The sequence below is a fragment of the Bombus vosnesenskii genome, unplaced genomic scaffold (assembly GCF_011952255.1).
Source record: "Bombus vosnesenskii isolate JDL3184/JDL3185 unplaced genomic scaffold, Bvos_JDL3184-5_v1.1 scf7180000013305, whole genome shotgun sequence".
Lineage (NCBI taxonomy): Eukaryota > Metazoa > Arthropoda > Insecta > Hymenoptera > Apidae > Bombus > Bombus vosnesenskii.
Window position 1 is genome coordinate 2,980,895 of NW_022882954.1, and position 24,837 is coordinate 3,005,731.

Consider the following 24,837-nt stretch of genomic DNA (forward strand, 5'->3'; position numbering starts at 1 on the left):
CCAACCACCCTGTATATTCGCCGTTTTAACAGCAGCACGATTTAAGAAAAATGCATCACGAATTGTTTCATAAGGATCACAACGTGTCCTTGCTCGACGCGCTTCAACGACATCCAAATGATCGAATACTGTCTTTGCATTGATGATATTTTTCACTATATCTTCACAACAGAAATCAATTTCATCGTCTATGGTCAACTTTTTAGGTCCCTGATGTAACCAGTGCTGTATTTCTTCTAATGTAAGTGTATTAGAATTTGGATTTCTTATCCATCTCTTTGGAATCTCTTTAGAAATATCGCTCCAACTTTCCTTACGTCTCGCGTGTACCGAGAAATACATCCGCCTCTAACGATATTACATTTTGTTCATCGCAATTGACACTATCGCACACAACACTGTGCGAGTGTTTCAGCTGTCTAAAAGAAATTTCCTACCGGAATTTCGCGGGTATTCGTTTCAGCAGCCAGCTTTTTCCCCGAGATGTACAAACGCACTGAAACGTTTCGGCGCGGATCGTGAAAGATCCCAATCGCTTTATTCTTTCATAGCGTACGTATTAGGTCGCCCGAAAAGTTTCTTTCGTTTCATAAGATTTATAACATTTTCCGTTTTGTATTATTTTATCGAATTACGTACGATCCATTTTGTTCTATCAAGATAAAAATCAGAACGTTTAACGGATTAAGTTTCATGTTTGTATATGGTAAAGACGCGTTGTTGTAAAAGACGTGTCTGTAAAGGAAAGACACTTTCCGGACAACCTAATACAAACGCCAATACAATTTTAAATATAATACATTGTCGGTGGAAGTATCCGAATACTCGTAGAAACATTTCATAAATACGTGGACGTGTGGTGCAACAAATTTTCAAAATGTCATCCGCACCGTAAAAACACTCGATCCTGTCGCTATTTGAAATCGTATTGTACGTAGCGTTTCTGTCGTTGCTACGGTTCAGCGAATATTCCATCGTCCTAAACACGATGTCAGAAAACGAACTGTCCATCGTTAAGAATTAATCAACGTGTGGTAAAAGTGGCGCGAAAAAGTACGATTCTACAGAAACTCTAGAGAAGGAAAAATACGCAGGATGCGACGATAAAATTCTCAAGATCAGCCGAACATAAACGAAAGTTCTGAAACACCGGCACGAACAGGTGTCCGCGGTCTGTGTCGTCGCGACGGTGGGCCGTCCGTGGCGACGTGGCGCGTGCGTATAGCTGGAAAAGCGGTTATATCCAGCAAGAGGACCGCGATCAGGGTTGGACGAAGCACGGGGGGTGAAGCACGCCGCCGGAAAGAAGGGGCGCTGCGAGGAATGAGGGCCAGTGGGCTAGTAGTATCCGCGATAACGTCGCCTCAGTAGATCGTCGGCCGTCGCGCGGCTCCTCTCGCCAACCCTCGCGAAATTCCGCGCGAACCAGCCCCGAGCCGCGGCCGCCCTTACGCTTCGCAGAGAACGCGGAGCACCGTGAACCGGAAGTTCGGGCCGGAGCAATCGCGAGACACGTGTTTGGCGCGCGGCACGTCGCGAAGCCGAGGATCGTTCGATGGAATTGTGGCGAGTGAGTGGTCGTTCGAAGTTTCTTCTGTGATTCGTTCAGATTCGTGTTGAAATTCGCGTGTTGTGTGCACGTGTGTCTGTCTATCTATCTGTCTGTCTGTTTGTCTGTCTGTGCGTTACGTACTCGATTGCGCCGTGAAAGTGTTTAACTGAAATTCGAAAACTGAAATTTGCCAAGTTACGAAGAAATAGTCGCGCGCGCGCGCGCGTGTGTGTGTGTGTGTTCGTGTGTTTGTGCGCGGTGCTGTGAAATCGAAGAAAAATTGCTTCGGTGGCTATCGTTAATGGCTGCCTGTTAATCGATCGCAGATCGAAGAAGGTGAATCGAAATTGTTGGTCGTAAATTACATTTAGGATGGTTGTCAGAGGAAGGAGAGAGAGTTTGCAGATTTTTGTACGTCGATGTCGACGCGGTATACGAACGTTTTCGTTATATTACGTTAGGGGTTGCCTGGTAATTGATAGGAGATAGAAGAAGTTGAGTCGAAATCGTTGATCGTAAATTAAATTTGGGGCGGTTTTTGCAGGGGGGTAAGGAAATTTGCACGTTTTTGCGTGTCGAAGGATCCTGTTAATTGGTTGCAGATCGAACAAGGCGAATCGAAATTGATCGCAAATTAAATTTAGGCTGGTTTTTAGAGCAACGAGAGAGACAGAGAGTGTGCGAGTTTCTACGGAGGTGGAAGTTTGTAATGAAAATTTAGTTCTTTTGGGGAATTTAAGGTTGGAACGTTGGAGAATTGCAGGTTCCATTGGGCTTTTTATTTGGAGAATAATTAGATAATTGATTTAGGAAAGGAACGAAGAAGAGCAGAGGAAAGGGTTGGCAGCATCCCCTAGCGGGAGAGGCCAAGGTTCCACCCTTCTTGATAAGAAAGATCTACTTTTTCGCGCGCTACTCCAGATAAGATTCGATTATTAATCGCTTGATTGGTAACGCGAGAACTTTTCTTTAAAAAAAGTTTCATTGTTCAGTGAAATATAACGTTTCGAGATATAATTATACAATTTTTTCTTTCTCACTGAAGAAAATTCTACTTGAGAAATTTGTATTCTTTCATAGAATATCGAATATCTCTGCGTTCTATATCTGTGCAAATAATTTTCTAAAGCATGCGTTAAAATATCCAAATGGTGAAATACATTCGTTTCAATTTACGGATACGCGTATTAAGTGTCCTGGAAAATATTACACAAATACAGCTTGGACGAATCTCTTGGAAATGAAAGAATCGTTCTATCAAAGTAAAATTTAGTTTCCTATTATAGAAGATCGTCCTTCGCTCCTTAAACATACAGCCATACCACGGACGTGTGTCCAATTTTACTATCAATAAAATATTGATTTTTGTTATTTGACGTGTAAACAGAGAAACTCGTGGATAAATTGTAAGGTAGAAAATATATTTAAATAGAAGTGTAATTATAAGTAAGAATACAATTTGAGCTGGTCCACATCCACACGCTAGCAGCGTTACCCTGCAACTGAAAACCCCGAAGTCAACGTCGTCTGTCTACTGTTTATGGTCTGCCTTCGTCGCAGTCTTTCGTCTATACGCTGTCGATGGCTTCGGTGCTCGAGAAAACTAAAAAGACCGGATGTAGAGTTTTCTTAAAAGCGGTGACCACTTCAACGATTTTGTTCTTAACGTTCAATCCAACCATGAGAAATCTCTCGTTATCTTTCGTACCTTCCCTTCAGAAATTTGTCTACTCCTCTCTTTCTCCTCTCTCTCCTTGCGTTATAGCAGCGTATCACAGAAAATGCTACTTTCGTCACAAAGCTCTAGCTATCCAGCTGCCACTCGTCTATTAATAAATCGTCAAACACTTGTAATCGTCGTTTGCTCGCGTTAACGAAGGTTTCCTTGTCGGCTTTCCAGCAGCACAACTGTTACGATTTAATTTGAATTGCCCTGCGGGCGACCGATTGCACCGGGTCGAGATATCGGGTTATCTCGAGCCACAAGGCTCCAGAGTTTTTCGTCCTGCTACTCGTGAATATTCAAACTCCACATTGCCCGCTAATAAATTAATCCGACCGAGAAGTGCCTCGTTTCTCTGCCGAGATGATAATAAATTGAACTCGTTTATTCCGATCCGTAACACAAAACCGCCCGGAGAAAATTCCACCGATGCACGTCATTTCGGAAGAGAACGAGCATCGTTACAACGTTGGGTTTCGTGTTTTTCGTACGCTAGGAAACGAACTGCGACGCTTTCCGATCAATCGTTCGATCGTGAAAATCGAACGCTCGAATTATTATATTTCTATCAGTCATAGTGGCCGTTTAAATTACCTTTACGATAGATAGATCTCGATGATGTTGATATGCCTGTCGTTTTCTTCGCTTCGATTAGAGTTAAAAAAGAAAAAATAAAAGAACACCGATATATTCGATAAAATTAGAAAAAAATAGTGAAAGATCTGTCGGAGAAGGTGTTTTACGTCTTCGAATTTCATTTTAGATTTTCGACGTCCTTTCGAACGTAAGCGGATCAGATACCACGTTAATTCCGAAACAAACGTCCATGCATTTGACAGATGAAGCAGAAGAGCGGAGACTACGTGGAAAAAGAATTTTGTTTTAGATTCTCCAGCAATTTCGTTTTCCTTTTTCCCAAAGAATCATGTTCTTTGGCCTCTGGTACAATCAATAACGAGCCGCCCTGTATAACCACGTAGGTCGGCTGATGCAGCCGAGAGTCTGCTCGTGGCAATGAAGGATAACCCTTTCTGCGGATGGATCTATGGCTTTTCCGGCCGGCAATCGGAAAACGTTGGGTTGATAGCACGCTGCCAACGAACGTTCTCAGCGCGTGCATCGATAGAGCCGAAAGTTTCCCCGTCCAGACAACGTTTTGCTCTCTTAACGGGTCGATATCGATTTCGTTTTTCCGCAAGTATTGACGTCAATTCGCTTCCACGTAAGCCGATTACACGGAAATCGATGGAGGTGCACTGCTTTAATAACTCGTACAGATCTTTATAACAGCCATAATTATGAGAGATGCATCACGAACGCCAAGAACGATTCGATAGAATGGAAAAATTGTTTAGAAGAATATTAGGTATAAACAATTAATTGAGAGAAACTAGGAATATAACCGAAATTGGAAATAGCGAGGAATCTTTGATTGCACGAATCAAGATGTATAGAAACCTGGAGAGAGAGAGAGAGAGAGAGAAAGAGAGGGAAAATAAACTGGCCAGTTTCGAAATTTATTTCTGATAAGAATCGACATACACATGGTATCGAAGTAAATTTCGATATTTTATAGCGATAAACGCGAAACATTATTTCATGAAGACTAACAGTGGACTGGCTCACGCCACTATCATCTCGAATTTTAACTTTCTTTCGATCTCTGATCGACGAATCTCGTAGATTTTTACGCGCTCGAAACGAATCTGTAAATTGCTATGTTTCCAGCACAGTATCGTACATCGTCGCTGCATACGTACGTCACACTGTCGCCGTCGCGTGTTTTACCAAACCGTTTCGCTTTCTCGTACGAGAAACAAAACGCGATTTTTCAGTTCTTTCTACGCTCTCCTTAGAAACGTACGTTCCATCGCGTCTTACGGCCAGCTTTCCTACTGGTTGCGTAGTTTTCGAAATAAATTTAAAGCGAAAAATGGCGCGTTTTGGGTGTCGTTTTTCACTGAAATCTTCCTGTTAGGGGACGGGTGCTACGAAAGGAACGATGTTTCTTAGCATCGATCGTACGTATGAAAACGTAAGTTCATTGAGAAGCAAAAGAAGAAAATGTGTTCATTGGCCTGCGATAAAAATGTATTACAAGCTCATCGATAGGAACAGAATTTTAGATTTTCGAACAAGTCGAAAACGTGTCTTTCGCGATTAGAGTGATTTTCAATGGGACGTCAGTTGATGGAAATCAATTTATCGCCAATTGCTACAATTCTACATTCTAATATACTACAAAGCGGTAGAACCTGTGACAAAAATGAACTCCTTGCGGTATAAATCATCAGTTACAGAGTGTAATTTATTTTAAATGCTTCGGCAGATTCTTCGATTACAAAGTAAACGTTTCTACGAAATTTGCGTCCTAGAAACCAAGTTCGACGCAGGAATATCCACGAGTGGTATGTTACAAGTACTTGTATCGGAAATCTACGAGACGTTGAAGTAATAAAATAGTTTCTCAGTAGCCTCGTTCGAGACTATAGACGAGCTCTATATCGCGAAACGAGCTGAGAACAAGGAAAATGATCGATCAAGTTTAGCGAGACCTAGGCGAGTTCATACACGGGGCACGTTGATCAGAGCAGAGAATAATTATTTCGACATTGCGTATACAACTGGATGAAAATGAAATGTACACACCGTGTGGTAGTAAGTATTCGATAAACGGAATTCGACATAATCGAGTACATGGTACGCGCAGTGTATCGAGATAATTTCTATCCGTATGAACCTGGGCCTGTATCAATTTGCCCCGGTAACCTACTCGTTGAATATTCTCGTTTCGCTTGAATACGAGCTACTTGTAGCGATATGGCGCTTCGTACGTAACTTTGTTTCGTAAAACGCCGCGGCGAAACCAAAGGAAATTTTCCTTTTACACCCGAAACACGTCAAGTCCGTTGTTACTATTGTGTGGCGAGCGAGACCTCGGCGAAATTTTACGCGAAACGACTAGACACAGTGGCGCTGTCAGAAACGACGGAATAATTCTCGTTCGTGGTACGTTTGGAATTTCGGTAAAACGATTCGTCTCGTTGTAAGACCATGGAAACCTGTGCCTTTCGTAGCATCACACCCCCGCGTATCGACAAATTTCGTTTCAACGTCGTGTATTTCAATTACGAGAGACAATTCGTTGGCTACAATTTTAAGGAAGATCGTACGAGAAATGGAGCGATCTGGACGAAACGACTGGACGTAAATATTTCATCGAGTTGGAAAGTGAGTTCTCTGGCAAACGGTTGGATGTGTTTGACGGATCGATAGACAAGCAAAAGGAGGACTGGACGATGAAAGTTTGGTCGGTCAGAGCGACATTGTCACACTGGCGACGATCGGAGCCGCGCGATCGGAAAATGGAAACGGGAATCAATCGCGTTTTCGCGAGTAGTTCCACTACGGGCAAGCTTGTTGTCTCTGATGACTTGCCGCTATCCTATTTGAATTTATATTGGTGGCTCGGTATTCGATCCGCGCGAAGTTTCTGCAAAAGCAAACGATACGATGTCGTATCGTGACAACAGGATTCTGCGCCAATTTATCCGACTGTACGCTCGATTACGCGTATTCGGAAATGTTGCTGCTGCAACTAGACGCCCGTCAAATTAACTCGTCGAGGACTAGCGTTAACGCGACATTTAACCCGCAATTAAGCATCGAAGCTGCTTTAGTTTAGCTGCCAGCGATATCTATACGAGCAATGTTTATCTCGTTGAAAAGAGTTCCACCGTTTTATCGCATCAGGCATATTTTAAATCGAATCGAAATACTATTTGGCTAAGTATGTTTGATAATTATGATATACGTATCCCATAAATAGGTGACAAAATTTTGATGGATGGTAGAAGACGGTTTTGCATGGCTCAGGTTGCATAAATATTTGTAGGACGGTTGTTCCGTAGGTTCCAAGAAATTATGAAAATACAATCTTTTTTTATCGGCAACACGACCGGAAAGTTGGAAAAATGCAGTCGACGTGCGAAGAGAGCAAAATTGGAAATCGTTAACTTCGCATAATCGTAACTTGGTAACAAATGGATGAAATTTAAAAATTCAAACGCTATTTTGTAGGCAGAGGTGAATATTTGTACCGTGTTTCAGGAATAATTGGCGAACATATTTTTTAACGTTGCTAGAAAATGATCAATTTCGATAACAAGTATCCTTATGTTTATCCGATCGTGCGATAGCGAGTCAACGCTTGAGAGTAAAACAATATGAGATGCAGATGTGAGATAATGGGGGATTTTGTTTTGTTTGATAATATTAATTGTTTAATATGGTTACAGTCGCGGATAATAGAGCGACACAACAAAATATGTCAGTTTACCTTAGTGATATTACGCGGTATAACGATGATATCATAGTATTAATTGCATGGAATTCACGTGACATATTAATCAACTATTTATAATCTAAAAGTAAAATACATATCGATGATAATTGTGTATCGACGATGAAATAAATAGATGACACATTTCGCGTGAAAATGTAAACTGTCAATTAAAAAGAAAAAGAAGGAAACGTTACCAGCAGAAAGAAACACCAGCTACATGGAACTCGTTGTACGAGAATCTTAATTTTATTGTAATTTCCGATACTCTTAGTATCTTTCGCCATGATTTATCGCCTCTGTTCTCTTCTCGAAGACAGTTAACCTTCTCTTCTGATTACAATCCACTTCGATTCGCTGCTACGCTCTGCAGACGAAAAATATATCAAAGTCGAAGACGACGTAATCTCAACGAAGAATAAAAACGACGAATTTATATGGAAAAAGATTGATAAATTACATAGAAGATGATTCATTTAGATTCGTATAAATTCATATTGGTATTTAAATTATTATACATAGAGAGCATAGACGTACGAGCACAATAACGCTCACTATATTACGAATTAGTATAGACAACGAATATATAGAAACATAAGCACAACAGCGTGAAAAGCAATGAAATTTCCTCGCAGATTTAATACCTTACGCAATTATCAAAAGGACGGTCGATTATTAACATTAAGTTAAACAGTCCGAGTAATTGAAATGTTGCACTTTGCTTGAAATCTCTCCTTCCTCTCCATTTACGCTAGAACCTCGATAATGCCAGGATAAAACCAGGTCGAAAATGCACGCAATTAACGAAATCATCGATGAAACCTTTCGCTCGTTGTTAGAAAATCTAACTAAAATCCTTGCTTCGTAGTAACTGTTCGTTTGTCTCGAAAATAAAACGACGAAATGACGCCTACGTTCCAATATCTCCTCTATCTGTCCATGCTACGCGCGTACATTTCTGCACCGTCAAATCTCCCATAAAACGCGCGACGATCGGCTAATAGTAATTCATAAATAAACGTGCATCGAGGTTCTACCTGTTACGACCGAATCGATATCACGATCAACTTGAAACCCGAGTAGTCACCATCCGCAGAAAATGGTGATCCAAGAAGAACGCATCGATTTTCATAAATTTATTCAAAAATTAGAGATAGAGACGACGTTGAAAATTGGCGAAGACTAACGAAAGAAAACAAACATCCCTCTAGAGAAATCAGCACGTGCACGATCCGATGGATTAGCCAAAGAAGACGGAGAAGCAGGAAGACGCGGTCGCAGATGCCAGCGGTGTCGTGCAGCAAGTAGAGGCAAGAAATTCCTAGATCAGCCGTTTTCAGCGATGATCGGCTCGTCGACGCCAACGATCGGTCGCGCGGATCCTTACGAGGCCGTGGTCGATACCTGCTACGAGGATCTTCTGCTGTTCGCCAACGACAGCGGCGTGCTCTGCGAAGGTTCCCGATTCGCCGTGCCTGGAGTACTCAACGACACCGACGTGGACGGTGAACCGGTGAACGGAACAGGTCTGGACGTCGACGTCGACGGTCTGAATAATTGGTGGGCTATGTTAGCCCTGGTCTTGGTCCTGGGCACCGCTGCTGGCAATATTTTGGTCTGCCTGGCTATCGCCAGGGAAAGGCGGCTTCAAAACGTCACCAATTACTTCCTGATGAGCCTGGCGATCACGGATCTGTTGGTCGCTGTGCTCGTGATGCCTCTTGGGATTCTTACGTTGGTCAGAGGTAAGCGTTCGGTTGCATGAGAAACTAGCTCGTGGTTGCGAGAAGTAGCCGGGCACACCATTGTCTTATCTATCGGTGTAGTTAGTTCGCGTATTAATTAATTAGGTTCGGGTATATCGTTTAATCTTCGCGTGATTCTCGAAAATTTCAGCGAACTTTCAAAGTGAAACGTACAGTTTGATAGAAAAAGAAAAAAAAAAAAAAAAAAGAAAAGAACTGGCTTCGTTGAAACAGAAGTTGGAACGACCGATGTGCAAAATTGAGTTCTACTTGATAATATGGTAGTTAAAGCGTGTGTAAACTATTGCCTCTTTGTTAAGAAGATAGTTTAATAACTTAGTATAGCGAATGACGTATGGCATCGACTAGTGTATTTAAAAAAACACGTACAAGATTTCATTGAAGATCGTGTACCTCGAAAATATCGGACTCCGTTTGTTCGAGTTTCAATGGTGCGGTGTTATCAACGATCTAAAAGTAGATTTAGATGAATATATTTTCTAGATTACTCGAAAGCTTTCTAAAAGCTTGAAACTTTTCGCGCACCGTTCTAAATTGAAACCTCTTCTAATTGAAAAAAATAACGATGATTTGTTGCCAGCCTGTTCCCATCTAGGTCATCCGAATAATTTAGAATTAGAATATCTAATGTACGAACACTTTGTTTGGATTAGCTGCTGGAAACGTTCGATTCCAGGAACTTTCACGATCTGCATAATATCGTAATTAAGTGAAATTTAATCGAACGCCGAGTGTAACTCGCAAATTCCTGAAATATTCCACTCACGTTTCTGCTGCATTGCAGCCATTTTTCTTGCGTTCTGAGAACATTCGACGAGATATCGAAATCTTAAAAATATCACTCTACGGAGATGGCCCCGTGTCCGAATATTAATTCCGGTATCTGTGCACGTGCATAGGCGCCTCTGACGCGATCGAATCGTTTCGTCTCTCATCTTTACACTTGGCGAATCTGGGTAAATTGAAACAGAGAGAAAGACACCGACGAGTAACGATTTAAAGTTCATTTTTATAGACAGCTCGGCTGGAAGCTTGTTCTTTTGTTTCTTTCCCTTTGTTCTTTTCTTCCTTCCCTTTTCGTTCTGTATTTTTTTTTTCCAGATAAATTGAAAGTGGAGGTGTAGGATAATTGAAAAATGTCAGGCTGTCGAAAATAATTTTAATTAACGGAAGAATGCGCAGGAGGATGCAGAGACGTGGTTAACGATGTTGAACGAGTTTTATGCGGAATAATTGGATCCCTCTGATTTATAGCGTCGAATAGAAGTAACATTCCACGTAAAATTGTTTGTAGAGCATTTCTCCTCTGATTTCCTTGCTTCCCCTTTATTTTCCGCTTTCGTTTCATCCTGTTATCGTTACATTTAGAAGCTATAATTATATAAACCAACTTTTAACTCTCGTACATACAGCACGTACTTGCGCGTCTTCCTACTCGTTCGTCCTCGATAGATATCGACGTATAAACTCACAGTATGCTGCACGTAATCAATGGCTTTGACAGCCGGGCAACTGTTAGGTCCAGATCTTTGACAAAGTTTTACACGGCGAATCTGTTGTTAGACAGGACAATGTGGGCGGAACTTGGAACGCGGAAATGCCGACCAATTTTCACTTGTCACTGATTTCTTGGCTATGTGCTAGCTTCGCTACTATCTCTTGCTCTATCCACGTCACGTTTCAGGATGACGCGTACATAAATATTGGAATTAAATGATACACGTTGACGTCAATGAATGTTAATTTTCATTAATGAAATTGAAATATTAAAGATAGCGTCGATTATGCTTAAATAATGATCTCAAATACGACGAACGAGTCTAATTTTCGCAGAATATAACAGACTGTTAATTAGTTTTAGAACTTTAAAAAGTAGTACTATTTTAGACGAAGTAACGATTTCTACGTATTTCGCACTAGGTTTATCATTAAATTTGAAATACAACGATAATGTTAAATCCGATTAAACAATCAAGATCGATGATATTTGCCAAGTTTGAAATTAATTCCAACATAAAACTATGGTTTAAAATATCTGTATTTCGCTGTAAAATATTGCTGTCGATAAATATAGATTGGTAAATGCACATTTAACAAGAAATTCATAAATTTTTAATAATATATTGGTGAATATATAAATACGAATTTGTTTGCATTTTGTACGCGATATATTTTGCATAATGCTATGAAGAATTACAATAGCAACCGTACTATCTTTTGCAATAAATAACATGTTTTCGTATTATCTATGAATCATAAATCTTGTACGATACGGAATTCGTGTAGCGTAGAATTTATGTTTTGCGTCATGCATTATAATAAAAATATAAAATATATATGTATACATATGCTAAAATAAAAAAATATTTGACAGAGAACATTGCATGAATGTTTAACAATTTACAAAGTAATTAGTATACTGTAAGAACGTAATGAAAATATAAATTCTACACAAGCAAATTTTGTCCCAATCCTATCATCCAAGAAATATTCTTCTATCATTAGCAAAATTTTGCTCAAAATGTACACATACATAACCGTATACATAAATGTTGTATACGTAAAACAGGTTCTTTTGATTATTCCTTAGCAAAATCTCATGCATATCTTTTATACTATGAGTAATAATAACAAAGAATAGTAACATTTGAATGTAGGACACGTGTTCAAGACACGTGCTAAAGTCGAGCAAAACTTGCAATTAATATTAAATATTAAATTAAATTAAATAATACTAAATTTGTCTTTCAGATAATTTTGACAATTTTTCTAACCTTCCAACGCGACGTACACGTATGCGACTCTGCAACGGGAACTTCCACAAGCAAAGAAAGCGGAACAATTACTCGCACGTTTCACCAATTATCTGTCAATGCACGATTTGCAGCTGGCGACGAATCTCCTGGTTTCTACTTTCGAGAATAGATAATTTTAAACGGTATTAGACCCCATTTTCCTCGCGAGCAATCGCGCCGACAATTATACTTTTCTCGCGATCCTTCCTGAGAGTTGATCCATTATGCATAAGAAAGGCCGCTGAATGAAAAACGGCCTTCGGGTTTTCCACCTATCGCGCGAGAAAAGCGATCACCTGTGAGCTAACAATCCGCGAATTGCTTGGAAACTGATGTTCAGAGTTTGCATCTGGGGACCAAGCACGCTGGAATTTATTCTTTCGACCTTCCTCGAGGAGAAAAGTTGCTTCTAAACAGGGTGTATCACGCAACTGGGACGAACTTATAGCCTCAACTCTCCGCAGGTAAACGTATCTTTTTGTACTCTGCGAACCGAGCCATTTTTGTCTAGTTTTTGTACCATGTTAGGTGATTAAAAAAATCTGAAAAATTTCCTCGACATTCGTCGACGTTTCTAACATTCGCGTTGTACAGGGTGCAGCTGAATAACGCGTATTAGGTTGTCCGGCAAGTGTCTTTCTTTCGCAAACGTGTTTTCTACAACAGTGCACCTTCGTACAAACGTGAAACCAAGTGTGTGAAATGTCGCGGTGTTTATCTCGACAGACAAAGATGGATCGTACGTAATTCGACGAAATAATATAAAGCAAAAAACGTAGTGCGTCTATTGTTTCCTCATAAAACGAAAGAAACTTTCCGGACAACCTAACGCAAGCTTGTACAGGGCGTAAGGATTCTTTGCGAAAAAATAATAAAATACAAATTAATAAAATTTTGTTCGTACGATGCTTCCTTTTCGAGGCAATCGAGTTTGAAAATTCATCGAGCATACTTGAACGTGGCTAGTTCCGGACACAGCTGAAGTACATGATCGACAGGACGTTATTCAATAAAATAAACAATCCAATAAAATAATATGAAACAAAAACTATCGTGCGTCTATTACTTCCTTGTAAAACGAAGGAATCTCTTAAGGAACAAAGAAACAACCTGCTACGTACGATTTTTCACTAAGTTCACGTACCGTCAGACATAATCGTGCGACTTGGAGACTCCGCGAAGACAAACATCGCAACTGTCCCAACAAACGCGAAGTAATCAAAGTGGCTTGCGTCCGAACGGACCGAGCGGTAACTACAATCGCTGCAAGCTGTTACGATCAATTTCTAAATGCACGGTTTCGATTTCGTCGTTCTGCCTTGCAAATTGCAACCACGAACGACTCGACTGGGAGCCATTAATTGTCCAACGATTGGAGAAGCTCGGATCGCGGGGGCCAGGTCGATTAAAGTCGGATAAGAAAACGGTGGTTGCGATGGGGATCGCGTTTTCGGTGTGGAAAACAGCGAGGAACGTGAGACGAACGTGCACATCCGTCCAGCTTGGCCGAAATTGCCGTACACGTTCGGGGAGAGTAATACCAGCGGAATTGTCGGAAACGTAAGTGGCCAATTTGTAGCACCCTCGATCCCCCGAGTCGCCATTTTTCACTCACTTGCCAGCTTGTTTCGACTGAATGTTTTAACAATGCCCCGCATACGTATCTCGTTCTCAGTTTCTGCACGGTTTCGGATACAAACGTCTGACGATCGATCGTCGTCAGACGGATCGTTGTTACAAGAAATGGTAGGTTAAATCGGACCAGTTAACGATTGGGCGATACGCGTTATTCGTTTAAATCGCGATAACAATTATTAGCTGGTTCTGAATATTTCCATCGTTTTATCGTTTCAACGTCGCAACGAAGAAAGGGTTTTTCTTCTTTTTTTCTTTTCTATAGAGTCACGGTCAGATTCAGAAATATGGTTCGAGTAATATTCTCTTATCTATGTGTTTACTATTAATTTGCGCTTGATACCCTTTCGATCGATTTTTAATTTATTCAACATACGCGTAATGGCTGTGTAGTAACGGGGAAAAGGGCCTAAGAAACATCGAGGTAACCATGAACAATGTCGCGAGAGTCGAGGCGCCGTCGGGTCTATCAATGTGTCATCGGTCTTTTCAAGTGCATAGTTTCGTAGAAAAGGTCTACGTGACCCTGGCCTGCGGAACACGTGTGTGCTGGGCCTAGGAAAAGACAAAGGGATGCTAGAACGGTCAGAATGTTAGTTGAGAAGCGCAGTGTGAGTTGAGAGGTCACGGAGTGTGAATCGAGAAGTCAGAGAGTGTAAGTGGAGGAGTGGGATAGTATGATAATAAGACGTACGACGACATTGTAATCGGTCCTTTTGTTATTGAGTATCGCTTATTAAACTACACTAAACTCTAAATAAAACATCATTACTTGTCCTTACTCTAAGATCCATAAGTTACTACAGCTATTACGTAAATTTTCTTTCTCAGCGTTTATTCAGATGTCACTCTCACTGTGTTCGGAATTTTGAGTGGCCGTTCGTTTATGGCACGGACAGGCCTATTCCCTTCTTTAGGAAATTCCGAATTACACTCTCCGAGCTGTAAACCTAATGACTCAGAGGTCAGGTAAAAAACTCCGGGAAAAGACCAGTCGGAAGGGTACGATGGATAGACGAAACCTAACGGCTGGTAGGGAGAGTCAGCAACGTAGGAGGACAGTTCATTATCAGACGTCGTACCGTGCGGGTGAAATTCTTCTCACTCTCAACAAGATCTTACCATCGCCGTGTTCGTAACATGACACTTTACTTTTATTTTTTACACTTTTTACAAGTGCAAATACAGTGCCAGATTACTATAACATTCGATCTATTAAACCTCCTCCACCTTGAGCGTTAATTCATTCGAGGTACGCGATATCGATCGATCGGTTTGACCTGATGACCGGTTGCTCCTTAATCGAGAATTCGCAGCACACTGTGTATATAGTATATAGATCATTTCGAAACACCGACAATGGAATTGTGGAATCTTGGCGAAATTGACGCTTGAAAATGATTAGGAAAAGATTCTGCGAGTTTCATCGATCAGAGTTCGGACCGAAGCTACTTGCAACAGCTAGCGAAACGTCTGTAAGTGGAACGACAGTAAGTGGAACTGGCGCGTACGTAGTCAGACACGCCATTCTCCTGCCTTCTCGTTTCTTCTCGTCGAACATTACCAAACCTCTTGCAGTCGCATAATACCGCTTACACATTGGTACTGCTCGTATTACGTAATTATGCGAGCTGGTTTTTCAATCTATTAATTACACGAGAATTCGCAGCGATCTCCAGTTAATTTGTAACTATTGGCAACTAAGTGTGTTAGAGTTTAATCTCGGAATTAAGATTAATAATCTGTGGAAGACACGATGTTTGTGTTGAAATAATATCGTGTGATATTTATTAAATAATTATTACAGGAAATATAAGTGAGCGTTGTGGAATGTTGTAGACAGTTGGCTAGTTATTCTCAGACTGACTGACTTAGTGACCCATGGCCCTTGAAAAGATTTTGAACCCCACTCTCTATGCAGTAAAGAGTGTGATCTGAGTACGATAGATGCTGTGTGGCGTCACATGTGCCACGGAACCTTCTAGTAGCTTCTCGATACAAAACGCTATGCCGTCAAGGCGTCACACCGACGTGCCCAATGTTCCATCCATATTCTTACGCTTCTTCCGCCGAATTCTCGAAAGAGCATGCACGCGCTAACCGCCGCGGTACATCTCACGAACACACGCTAGTAGGGATATCGCTGGGCAACGAAGGGAAGAATCCGTTCGATCAATCATCTCATCTGTATGCGATTAATATCGTTGTATTGCAACAAAGTGATCGCGGATTTTGTCAATACGACCTAATGACAAAACCCGCAATCGCTTAGTCGCCAACCCAACAATTGAAAATTTAATTCTTCGTAAATTTGTATGAAATTCGCCCACACGATGAACTTTAGAATCGAATAATAGAAACGAGGAAAAATTCGCGTCACGAATTTCTGCTTAAAAAAATGAAACTGTACTTCTAAATGACTATAATAATCGTGATTTTCATCTTCCCGTATAATTTCGATCGTGACTTTCTCGTTAACCATATGAATGTTGGAAACGCACTTGGCGCGAAATATTTTATCAGAAGAATTTCTTTCTTTCTTCCTCGTCCGTTTTGCCAGAAAATCAGCCGTGCCACGGAATACGTCGCAGACTGTCCGATTCCATTAATTTTTAACGTGGCGTTTGTTTCGACGCTGTCGCATTTTATACGTCGACTAACGGTTCAATAGATTTAGCAGCGCGACACGCCGTGTTACAGCGTTTTAAAATATTTCCAAGGAATAATGTCTTGGACCATCGTTGTGCGTTCTGAGCATTTTTCGCTCTTCTATATTTCGACAACGATTCTCTTATCGTCGTCGGGAGAAAACTATAGATAGAGACGGAGGTCGTAAAATTGTGGCGAAAGGCAGAGAGAAGAAGAAAGCGGACGTTCCAAGTTAAAGTTAATTCGTCATTTTATACTTCGTGTACTGCGGATTTTTATACAAACCCATATTTTTATGGATATTATTGAAACATGTATAATTTTGTGTGCTAGGCTAGATTGGCCGCGTAGTAGTGACACACGTATGTAAATATGAGTGTGTGGAAGTACGTGTGTGCACGGCGCCTCGAAAAACAGATGAATGTGACAGTTCCATTGGCAGTGTGATATGAAAGATGGCGAGACGAAGAGAGTGCTGAGACGCGTGCAAATGTACATCGTCGAAGATCCTGGAAATCTTTTATCAAATAAATCGAAAACTATTTTGATATGAATCCTAAGTGTAATCTTAATGTTCCTTTGCTTTCATTTCAGCGACTAAGATCCACAATTCTCAACGGATATAAAGCAAGGAAACATAGAGCTGAAGCAGGCATTTGTTACATTAACTGAATATTACGTCACAAATAAGTCAATAAAGAAGCGATGGCGAACATACTGTTGCGTCGGGCAACACTCTACCTAAACCAGGCCACATACCGCGGGCAAGTCCTTCAGACCGAACAGATAATCTTTTTCTGCATTGTTTTCTAAAGTTTATTGTCCACCACGGGTTGACACGGGAAAGTCGCCTTTTCTCACGTATGAGGCCTCCCACTAGCGACTTTATCTCGAGAGCGGTTAGCATCCTTCCTCACCCACCACCATAGCAAATAACCAATTAACAACAAAGCCTATTTCCCTCACTGTCTTAGCCAAAATCGTCACCAACAAATCCGATGGTCCCGTGCGCTAGACACATCCTTAGCTTTCCTCCGCCACAGCATCGTCACCGAACCTCGCTGATTTTCCATCTTTCAAACATTCAACATCCTTCGACCGGGTTTACACCCGAAGATCAGTCACTCACTTATCTTATACATACGCACCAGCGTAACTGTCTTCTTCACAAAGTTGTTGGAATAAACTGCGATTTATAACTTGTTATCTCAGTGTCATATTCAATTAACCACCTCTATTATCCTAATCGAAATAGGGGATCGATCATTTCGTGACGTCGATTATCTAATCGTAACGGGAATTTACGACTCCCGTTGGCGTGTTTCCTCGCGATCGCGTCTCTCCGCGAGTGGTCGAAACACATACCTTGCGAAACGTGTGAAAATGTAATGAAAAATGCGATCTACGTTCGAGTTCGCACAGCGTCTACGGGCGGACATCTTCCTGATATTATTTCCTATACACAATTTCCAAGTATCGATAAATTGCTTTTTACGTAAATTGGTTCCTCGTTACGATAAGCATTCGCAGGTGGTCGAGAAACGACGATCGAACGTAAGTTCGCGTTCATAATGAAAATATCTTTTCTATTCGCTTGCATTCTGTTTACGCGGCCGGTGTAACTGAGTTATTGACTCGATCTACGTATATCGTCGGTGTTGTATTACCACGACAAGTTCGACTCTTCGTATCAGGCCGAGAGATCAAATTACCATGACGAGTCAGACTCGTCATTTCAGGCCAAGAGATTACAAATTCAAAGAAAGATCCAATCAGAGAGCAATAGAACCCCCTCTGCCACTCTGCCTCGCTCGTTCAATCTCGTCGGTTGAATTGGATGGAGCGCGGAACCTTGCGTCGATCGAACGACAGAGCCGCCAGACTGGAACGCAAAGTCGCGGTCACGTTGAATCATGCAACGATGACAATAAAATATTTCGCGGAGAATTCGCGGTGCGCCAAGTCGAGACGAGAAATCTGTCTTTGTCCGCATTCCAACGGCTGTTCTGTTCGCTTCGCACGTGCTTTGCTTCGGCTGCGGCGGCTCTGAAACATTGAACGAGAAGAAAAACAACAGCTTCGGCCGGAGCATCTACAATCGTCGTGTTTTCACGTATCGCGTCTCAGCTTTCACGAGACGAAGATGTTGCGAAAGAAGCCACGACGACTAGTCGCGCGTTTCGACGAGCTGTTGCGTCGCGACAACTTTGGAAACGAGAATGAGTTAGGCTAGAAATGCGAGTGCTACGGATACAGCAGCGCCTGTAACGAGTACGATGAGAAATATTCGTTCGATTATCTATTCCCAGAGCGTTAAATTTGATGCGTCCATTGTAATAACGTAGGTTAGCCTACGGCAAATTAATCTCTGTTGCGTTATGCGAGCATGTGGAACACGCAATTCGTAATATAATACGGAAGCTCTAAACAAATTGAATCGGCTCGTAAATCCGACTTATGCTTGTAACCGTGTTGGACGATTATGCCATGTATCAAATTAATGAAATGCAACTGATTGCGCGGCTAATAAATAATGACGGCCGTACGTGCAAAGCTTGGCAGTTCGGTAATTGTTTATCGCAGCATGGAAATTAACCGCTCGCGAGAAACTGCCAGGTCTACGCGAAGATAATCGGTAGAAATTGGCTGCGAAATATTTCTCCTCGTTTCTTCTTTCAAATTCGCGATCGATCTTTTTCCTTAATTCGTTCGACACGTGCGATCACTGCGCGTCAGAAATATTTTTTCTACGATATCGTTTAAAAAGTGCTGTCTCGATAGAGAATTATTTTATCTACTAAATACTAAACGAAGTACGAAATACTAAACGAAGAAGTCTATACCTTTCTGCACATTCTCCGCATTCTATGCATTTTCTCAACATCGGATTTCCTATAATTGCGTGAAAATCTTTGCGATATATTTTATAAACGCGTCACAACCCTTATTTAAGGATCGTGATACCAGATGCATTAAAAATACCAAAAATATGCTACGTAACGTGGGATTCCTTTCGTAAGAAGATAATAAATCGATAAATAAACAAATATTCTATCATTATGTATTTTTTAAAGATCAGTGATTTTGACTCGGTAGAAGTAGCTTTGCGTTAACTGTCGGTAGTTCTATCGTTACCTGCCAATTGTTTAAGGCAATTATTTTCTAGACAATTGTTCGCGATACGTTCGACTTTTCCTCCACTTTGTCTCGACAGTTACGTTTCAACGATAAAAGTCACGTTCGCTTGGCACGATAAAACCACGAAAAATAGCCTAGCGAGGGAAGTTGGACAGATTCTTTTCACGCGATAAAAATTAGATTTCGGGCGTAGAAATTGTTGGCATTCCCGACGAATTTCAATTTGAAAGCTGACAGGATGTCGAGCGAAAGTGTCGGGTCTCGGTATCTCGCGCGAACATTCTGTGTATCCTGGCCAAACTATCGTGTCCGTCGCGGACGACAGGAAACACGAGGGTGCACGGTTAATTGTAAATCGAACAACGACATGCCAGCCACGTACAATGTACCGAATATATTAGCGGCGATTTTGATATTAGCACGGCTGTCTCGTCGACCTGTTGTTTTGCTAATTTATGCTGTAATTGATGACGACGCAACGACGCGAACCGACCAAGGGACAAGTTGCCTGGAAATTGAATCCAGCTCTGCACGTAGTAAATGAAATAATATTTTTCTCTGTCTGCTCGCAGCAACTCGTATATCTCGTTTTCAGCCAGTTACGAGCTTATTGTTTCACCTGTTTCCTACCACTTTCATATTGCTCTCTAAAAAGCTATTACTTCCGATGAGTCGGCGGATGACTTTCATCAGATACGTTCTTTGGTTATCACGGCACAAGCTCGAGTATCGTTTTCAGAACACACGTAATAACAAAATAGGATTAAATTATCCGTCGTGATGGTATCGCTTCAACGAGAACGAGCATTGTAAATATTTCATTGCTATTTTAATTTAAAATCCTGAGATTAATAGCAATCGCTAAAAGCATATTGATTCGCGGTAATTTAAACAGAACGATCCAGTAAGGAATGTTCATCGCGCAATTCGATTTTAACTCGAATACGATAAGTAGATTACCGGGTGATGATGTACAGATCATTAGCGAAGAGCATCGTGCTGTACAGCGCGAAAGTTTGATACATTAGAGATTTTTATGCGTTCAGGCGAAATTTTAAATTGCAAAAATACACAGAACGTACGGTTTTTACCTTTTCTGTTGTACTGTCAAAAATATGAATTTGCGTAAGAATCAGCAATCTGGCGATAAGAAATATTTCTCTTATCTCCTCGAAGCTTCTTCCAAGTATAATTTCTCTTCACACAAGTCTTAATCGATTCTTGTACTTTACGTCGCAACGAGTAAACGATGTAACGATGTCATTGGTGCGGAAACTTCGAACCTCTGCGTTGCCAAGGATTACAATCTGCATGTGTAATTAGCGCGATCATTAACGTTTGGCACCGGAAGCTTCTGCAAATTGCAGGTTTAACGCAACAATTCCAACCTGCGAAACCGATTAACGAGTCGAGAAGCGAGATCAGATTGCGTGTCTAGAATCGCGTGGCCGATCGTCGTTCGTTTTTCCGGACGAACTCGCTCGAATCCAGCCGCTAGCGCTGTCTAATTGCGAGATTTAATTAGAAAGATAATTGGCAATTCGACGGATTATTTCCAAAGAATGTGAAAGATAACGTAGCTTATTGATTCCCCGACCAGATTACCAAACTTTCGCTTAAAGTTTGTCTTGTGCGATAAAGTAGCTTCGTCTTTGCCTGTCATCGCTTAGCGCGCTTAGCCTAAATTTCGCTTTCTGCTCATTCCTTTACGACGCTTCTTTACATACAGGATGGCTTCTAACTGGTGGTACAATCATCCTGCACCACAATTACGGATCAATCTGTAGTTAATCTTCAAATATTAAAAAAAAATACGCGAAGCAGTGGATATCGGAAAATTCGACGTTGTCGCGCGTTCGACAAACGAAAAGGTTGTTTCGCGAAGAGGAAACCTCGAGATAAACCTTAGAAATAATATTCTAGAGCAAAATATCCCTCGATAGTATTTTTTCTCAGAGTTTCGTAAGATAGAAAAATATTGAAATCTGAACGACTCTTGTTAATAGACACATTTTGTTTGTTTATCCGAAAATCCGAAAGTCTAAAAATATCAGGTTGTCTTAAAAGTTTCTTTCGCTTTATGAGGAAATAATAGACGCACAACGTTGTTTCTTTTATATTTTTTTTGTCGAACTACGTACGATCCGTTTTGTTTTCTTGAGATAAACACCGCGACATTTCACAGAAGGTGCACTGTTGCGAAAAACACGTTTGCGACAGAAAGACACTTTCCAAACGACGCGATACATCGACTGCGCGTAATAAACAAAACGTACATTTAACAGGTGATTTCAATGTAAATTCCAATTTCAAATTTCGTTCATAGAAATATGAATTTGCATAAAGAACCGCAGTCTGGTCATCGGAAACGGGCCGATCTAGAGTCTACAGGCGTGGCGTTCATTTACGCGTTCAATACTTCCGCAACGTTTAATTAATTCCATGACAAGGTATCCTTAAGCGACGATAATCGGCCGTTAATTACTGGGCCGTTCTTGTGGACAATCTATTGGCTCCACGCTGCATTCCAGGTTGGCGGATGCCTGTATATCAACCATATCGCCTGTATATAGGACAGCTTAACAGTAGACGTTTCGTGGACGTTGATAATTGCGGTCAATTTTGCGGTGCACGAAGTACCAGAGGCTGGGGAGGTTAACGATTAAATAATTCGCTACGTTCGCCCTTGGGGCGGATGGGAAATTTCGTTTTTATTAGGACAATTAATTTTTCATGTTAGCAGAAGGAAGTTTTTATTCTACATATGAATATATATGGAAATTAGGGTAGTTGAAAAAACAAAATTGCTAATAGCGGGTTATTCGTTGCTATTAAGTTTACGCGCGTGTACCTGGCTCGATGAAATTTTATCTCCAGCGAAGATTAAAAACGACGAATCGTTTCTACTCTCGTCTCGTTGTTCTCGTTTCAGCAGCGTGGAATTATTTCAATTTTATTCGCAGGAATAGTTCGTTCAAATTCACGAAGCATCGAATAATCTGAACGACTGCTTTTACTTTGACAAGTATCAGTTATCAACTTTAAGATCAACATTTTGTAGATGATATTTTGCTTCGTGAGTTTGCTGGTTTTTACAGGCTTGCAGATACTCACGAGAGAATCAGGTTGATACGAAAGGGAAACGAAGAGAGATAGAAACGAAACTAGCCGACCGAATAATTAAATTAACATTAACGTGAAAACTATAGCTCGGTCGAACTGCGTGAAATAATCTGTACAATGTATTATTCAACGACAAGAGCTTGGATAAGTACTTTAAAAGATTGTGAGAGTACATGGAGGAACTCGTTAACAAAGAGGACGAGAGTCTCGTCAAAAATGCTTCGCGAAGCTGTAGACGAGAAAAAAGAAAGCTATGGAACAAGACCGCGCGCTTTCTTCCAGTTGGATATTGTTAATCAGAAATATAGCGGCGTTATTTAAACATACAAAATCAATAAACTTTCCGCGCAAATAGATAAATTCCATATTTCGAGCGGAACATCGAATACGTTACGTGTTGGCTTGGCAACTAAGTGATTGCGGCTTTTGTCATTACCACCTAATGACAAAAATCCGCGATCACTTAGTTGCCGATGCGATATGTTCCATTTGGGTAATTCCACGGAACTGCGGTTCCGCGTAAAAGCTTGCAACCTATCGAAAGTACCTTGCGATCTATAAATCACGTCGGCAACTTGAAAGATAGCCGTAGCACCTAGAGAAACTTTGTACAGAAGAAGCAGCAGCCACTCGTGAGCTAAGCCCTTAACATTAATTTCCATAACAGGGCTCAGCAGCCTCCTCTTTGCATGCATATTAATTTTTCTGCGAGCCGAAATTTATGACGCTGTTGCTCCGATCGAATTCATAGCCGGCTCGGCGACACGTGTAACGTCAAAGAAGAAAAAGAAGAAGAAGAAAAGAAAAGTAGAATAGCGAAAGTAGGTGACAGGACGTGGAAAGCGGGCGAAACATGAAAAATTAATCGCGTGCTTCCCATCGCGTTAACCTAACGATCCATGTCCCTCGAATCAAATTCCGCCTACCATTTACATCTCAAAGTCGTGCGTAAATGCAGCAGGCAGGTTGGAAACCGGACCTCGCATAAATATGAATACGTTTAAGGTGTTCTGGTGGCTCTTCTTACACCGCTCGTCCAGGGAACTCGAACGCCACGAGATTCGATCGTCGCGTTTCGCCAAGGAATTTTCATTCTTCTCCTGTTTCTCCTCCTGAGGCTTCCTCCTGGATATGCAGAAACACTCATCGAGCTTATTTACGGCGGCTTAATCTTCGATCAGTGTCTCGTATTTTATCGTTTATGGCCGTATTACGCACTACGCTTTCTCGCCTAATTTTTCTCTGTTCGCCTGGGAACGATGCTTCAGGAGCAGAGATCGTCTCACGTCGTTTAATGAACTCGCAGTCTAATATTTTGTACTCACGTTGGAAAACCAGTCAGCCAAACAATTCCTATCGAATTACATCGCGTAACGTACACACGTAACAAAGTGTCAGCTGAATCGGTTTGAAATTCGCTGAAAATTGCCGCACCGTGATACACAACCTACGAAAGCAGACCTTCTGCTCCTGCTGCGCTTTGTTCAGCGTACACGTGAAAGCTTTCCGTTCAGGACAAAAGGATATCGTTAGTCGGATCAATTAATTCGAACGAATTTCAGGCCAGCGGCAAAGGGAAAATATTTGTTCGCGAGTCGGTTCCTTTGAAGCTTTCCGTGTTTCCCTCGCGGTTCTACGTTCGGCTGAAAAAGAATCGACGAAGAAAGATCCAGGCTACGGGGTGAAAAATGATCGCGCTCCAGCCGATGGCGAATCATGCTCGAGAGACGAAAGGAAGGATAACAGGCGACTAAGAAATTTGATTTCGTCGCAGAAAACGATTCGTGCCAGAGGATTGCCGTTATCGCCAGCTTCCTGTGACTCTTTCGCTGAAAAATTGCCCGATGAGAGTAAGTTTCATCGAGAACGGATGGCTCAAGAACGACCGATTGTCGCGTCTCGTTACGGCGTTAACCAACTTTCGAAAAGCTTCGTATAACGTAATCGTGCGAGTGAATGTCTTTGCGAGCCACCGTTTAGTTATACGTAAGAATCGTTGCTATTTTCTGGACGTTCAAAAGATAACTACATCGACCAACTGTGAAGTGACCTGTCGTTTCTGATGTAATTTTACTTCAAGAATTGTTTTTACACAAGCGTCTTCATTTTGCTAA

General features: G+C 41.3%; 1 protein-coding gene and 1 long non-coding RNA gene across 2 annotated transcripts in view; one reads left to right on the top strand and one right to left on the bottom strand.

The window, feature by feature from the left end:
* The first annotated feature begins 8,959 nt into the window (after positions 1–8,959).
* LOC117234573 (5-hydroxytryptamine receptor 1A) overlaps positions 8,960–24,837 on the top strand; it is a 111,454-nt gene continuing 95,576 nt past the window's right edge. Inside the window, exon 1 of the mRNA XM_033495942.1 lies at positions 8,960–9,362. Within this exon, the coding sequence (XP_033351833.1) occupies positions 8,960–9,362 (403 nt within the window). The remainder of the gene's footprint in view (positions 9,363–24,837) is intronic.
* On the bottom strand, positions 10,528–10,920 carry LOC117234599. The gene is made up of 2 exons (XR_004493548.1): positions 10,803–10,920; positions 10,528–10,732 (listed from the first exon to the last, which is right to left on the bottom strand). It is a non-coding gene; the product is annotated as an uncharacterized LOC117234599 (long non-coding RNA).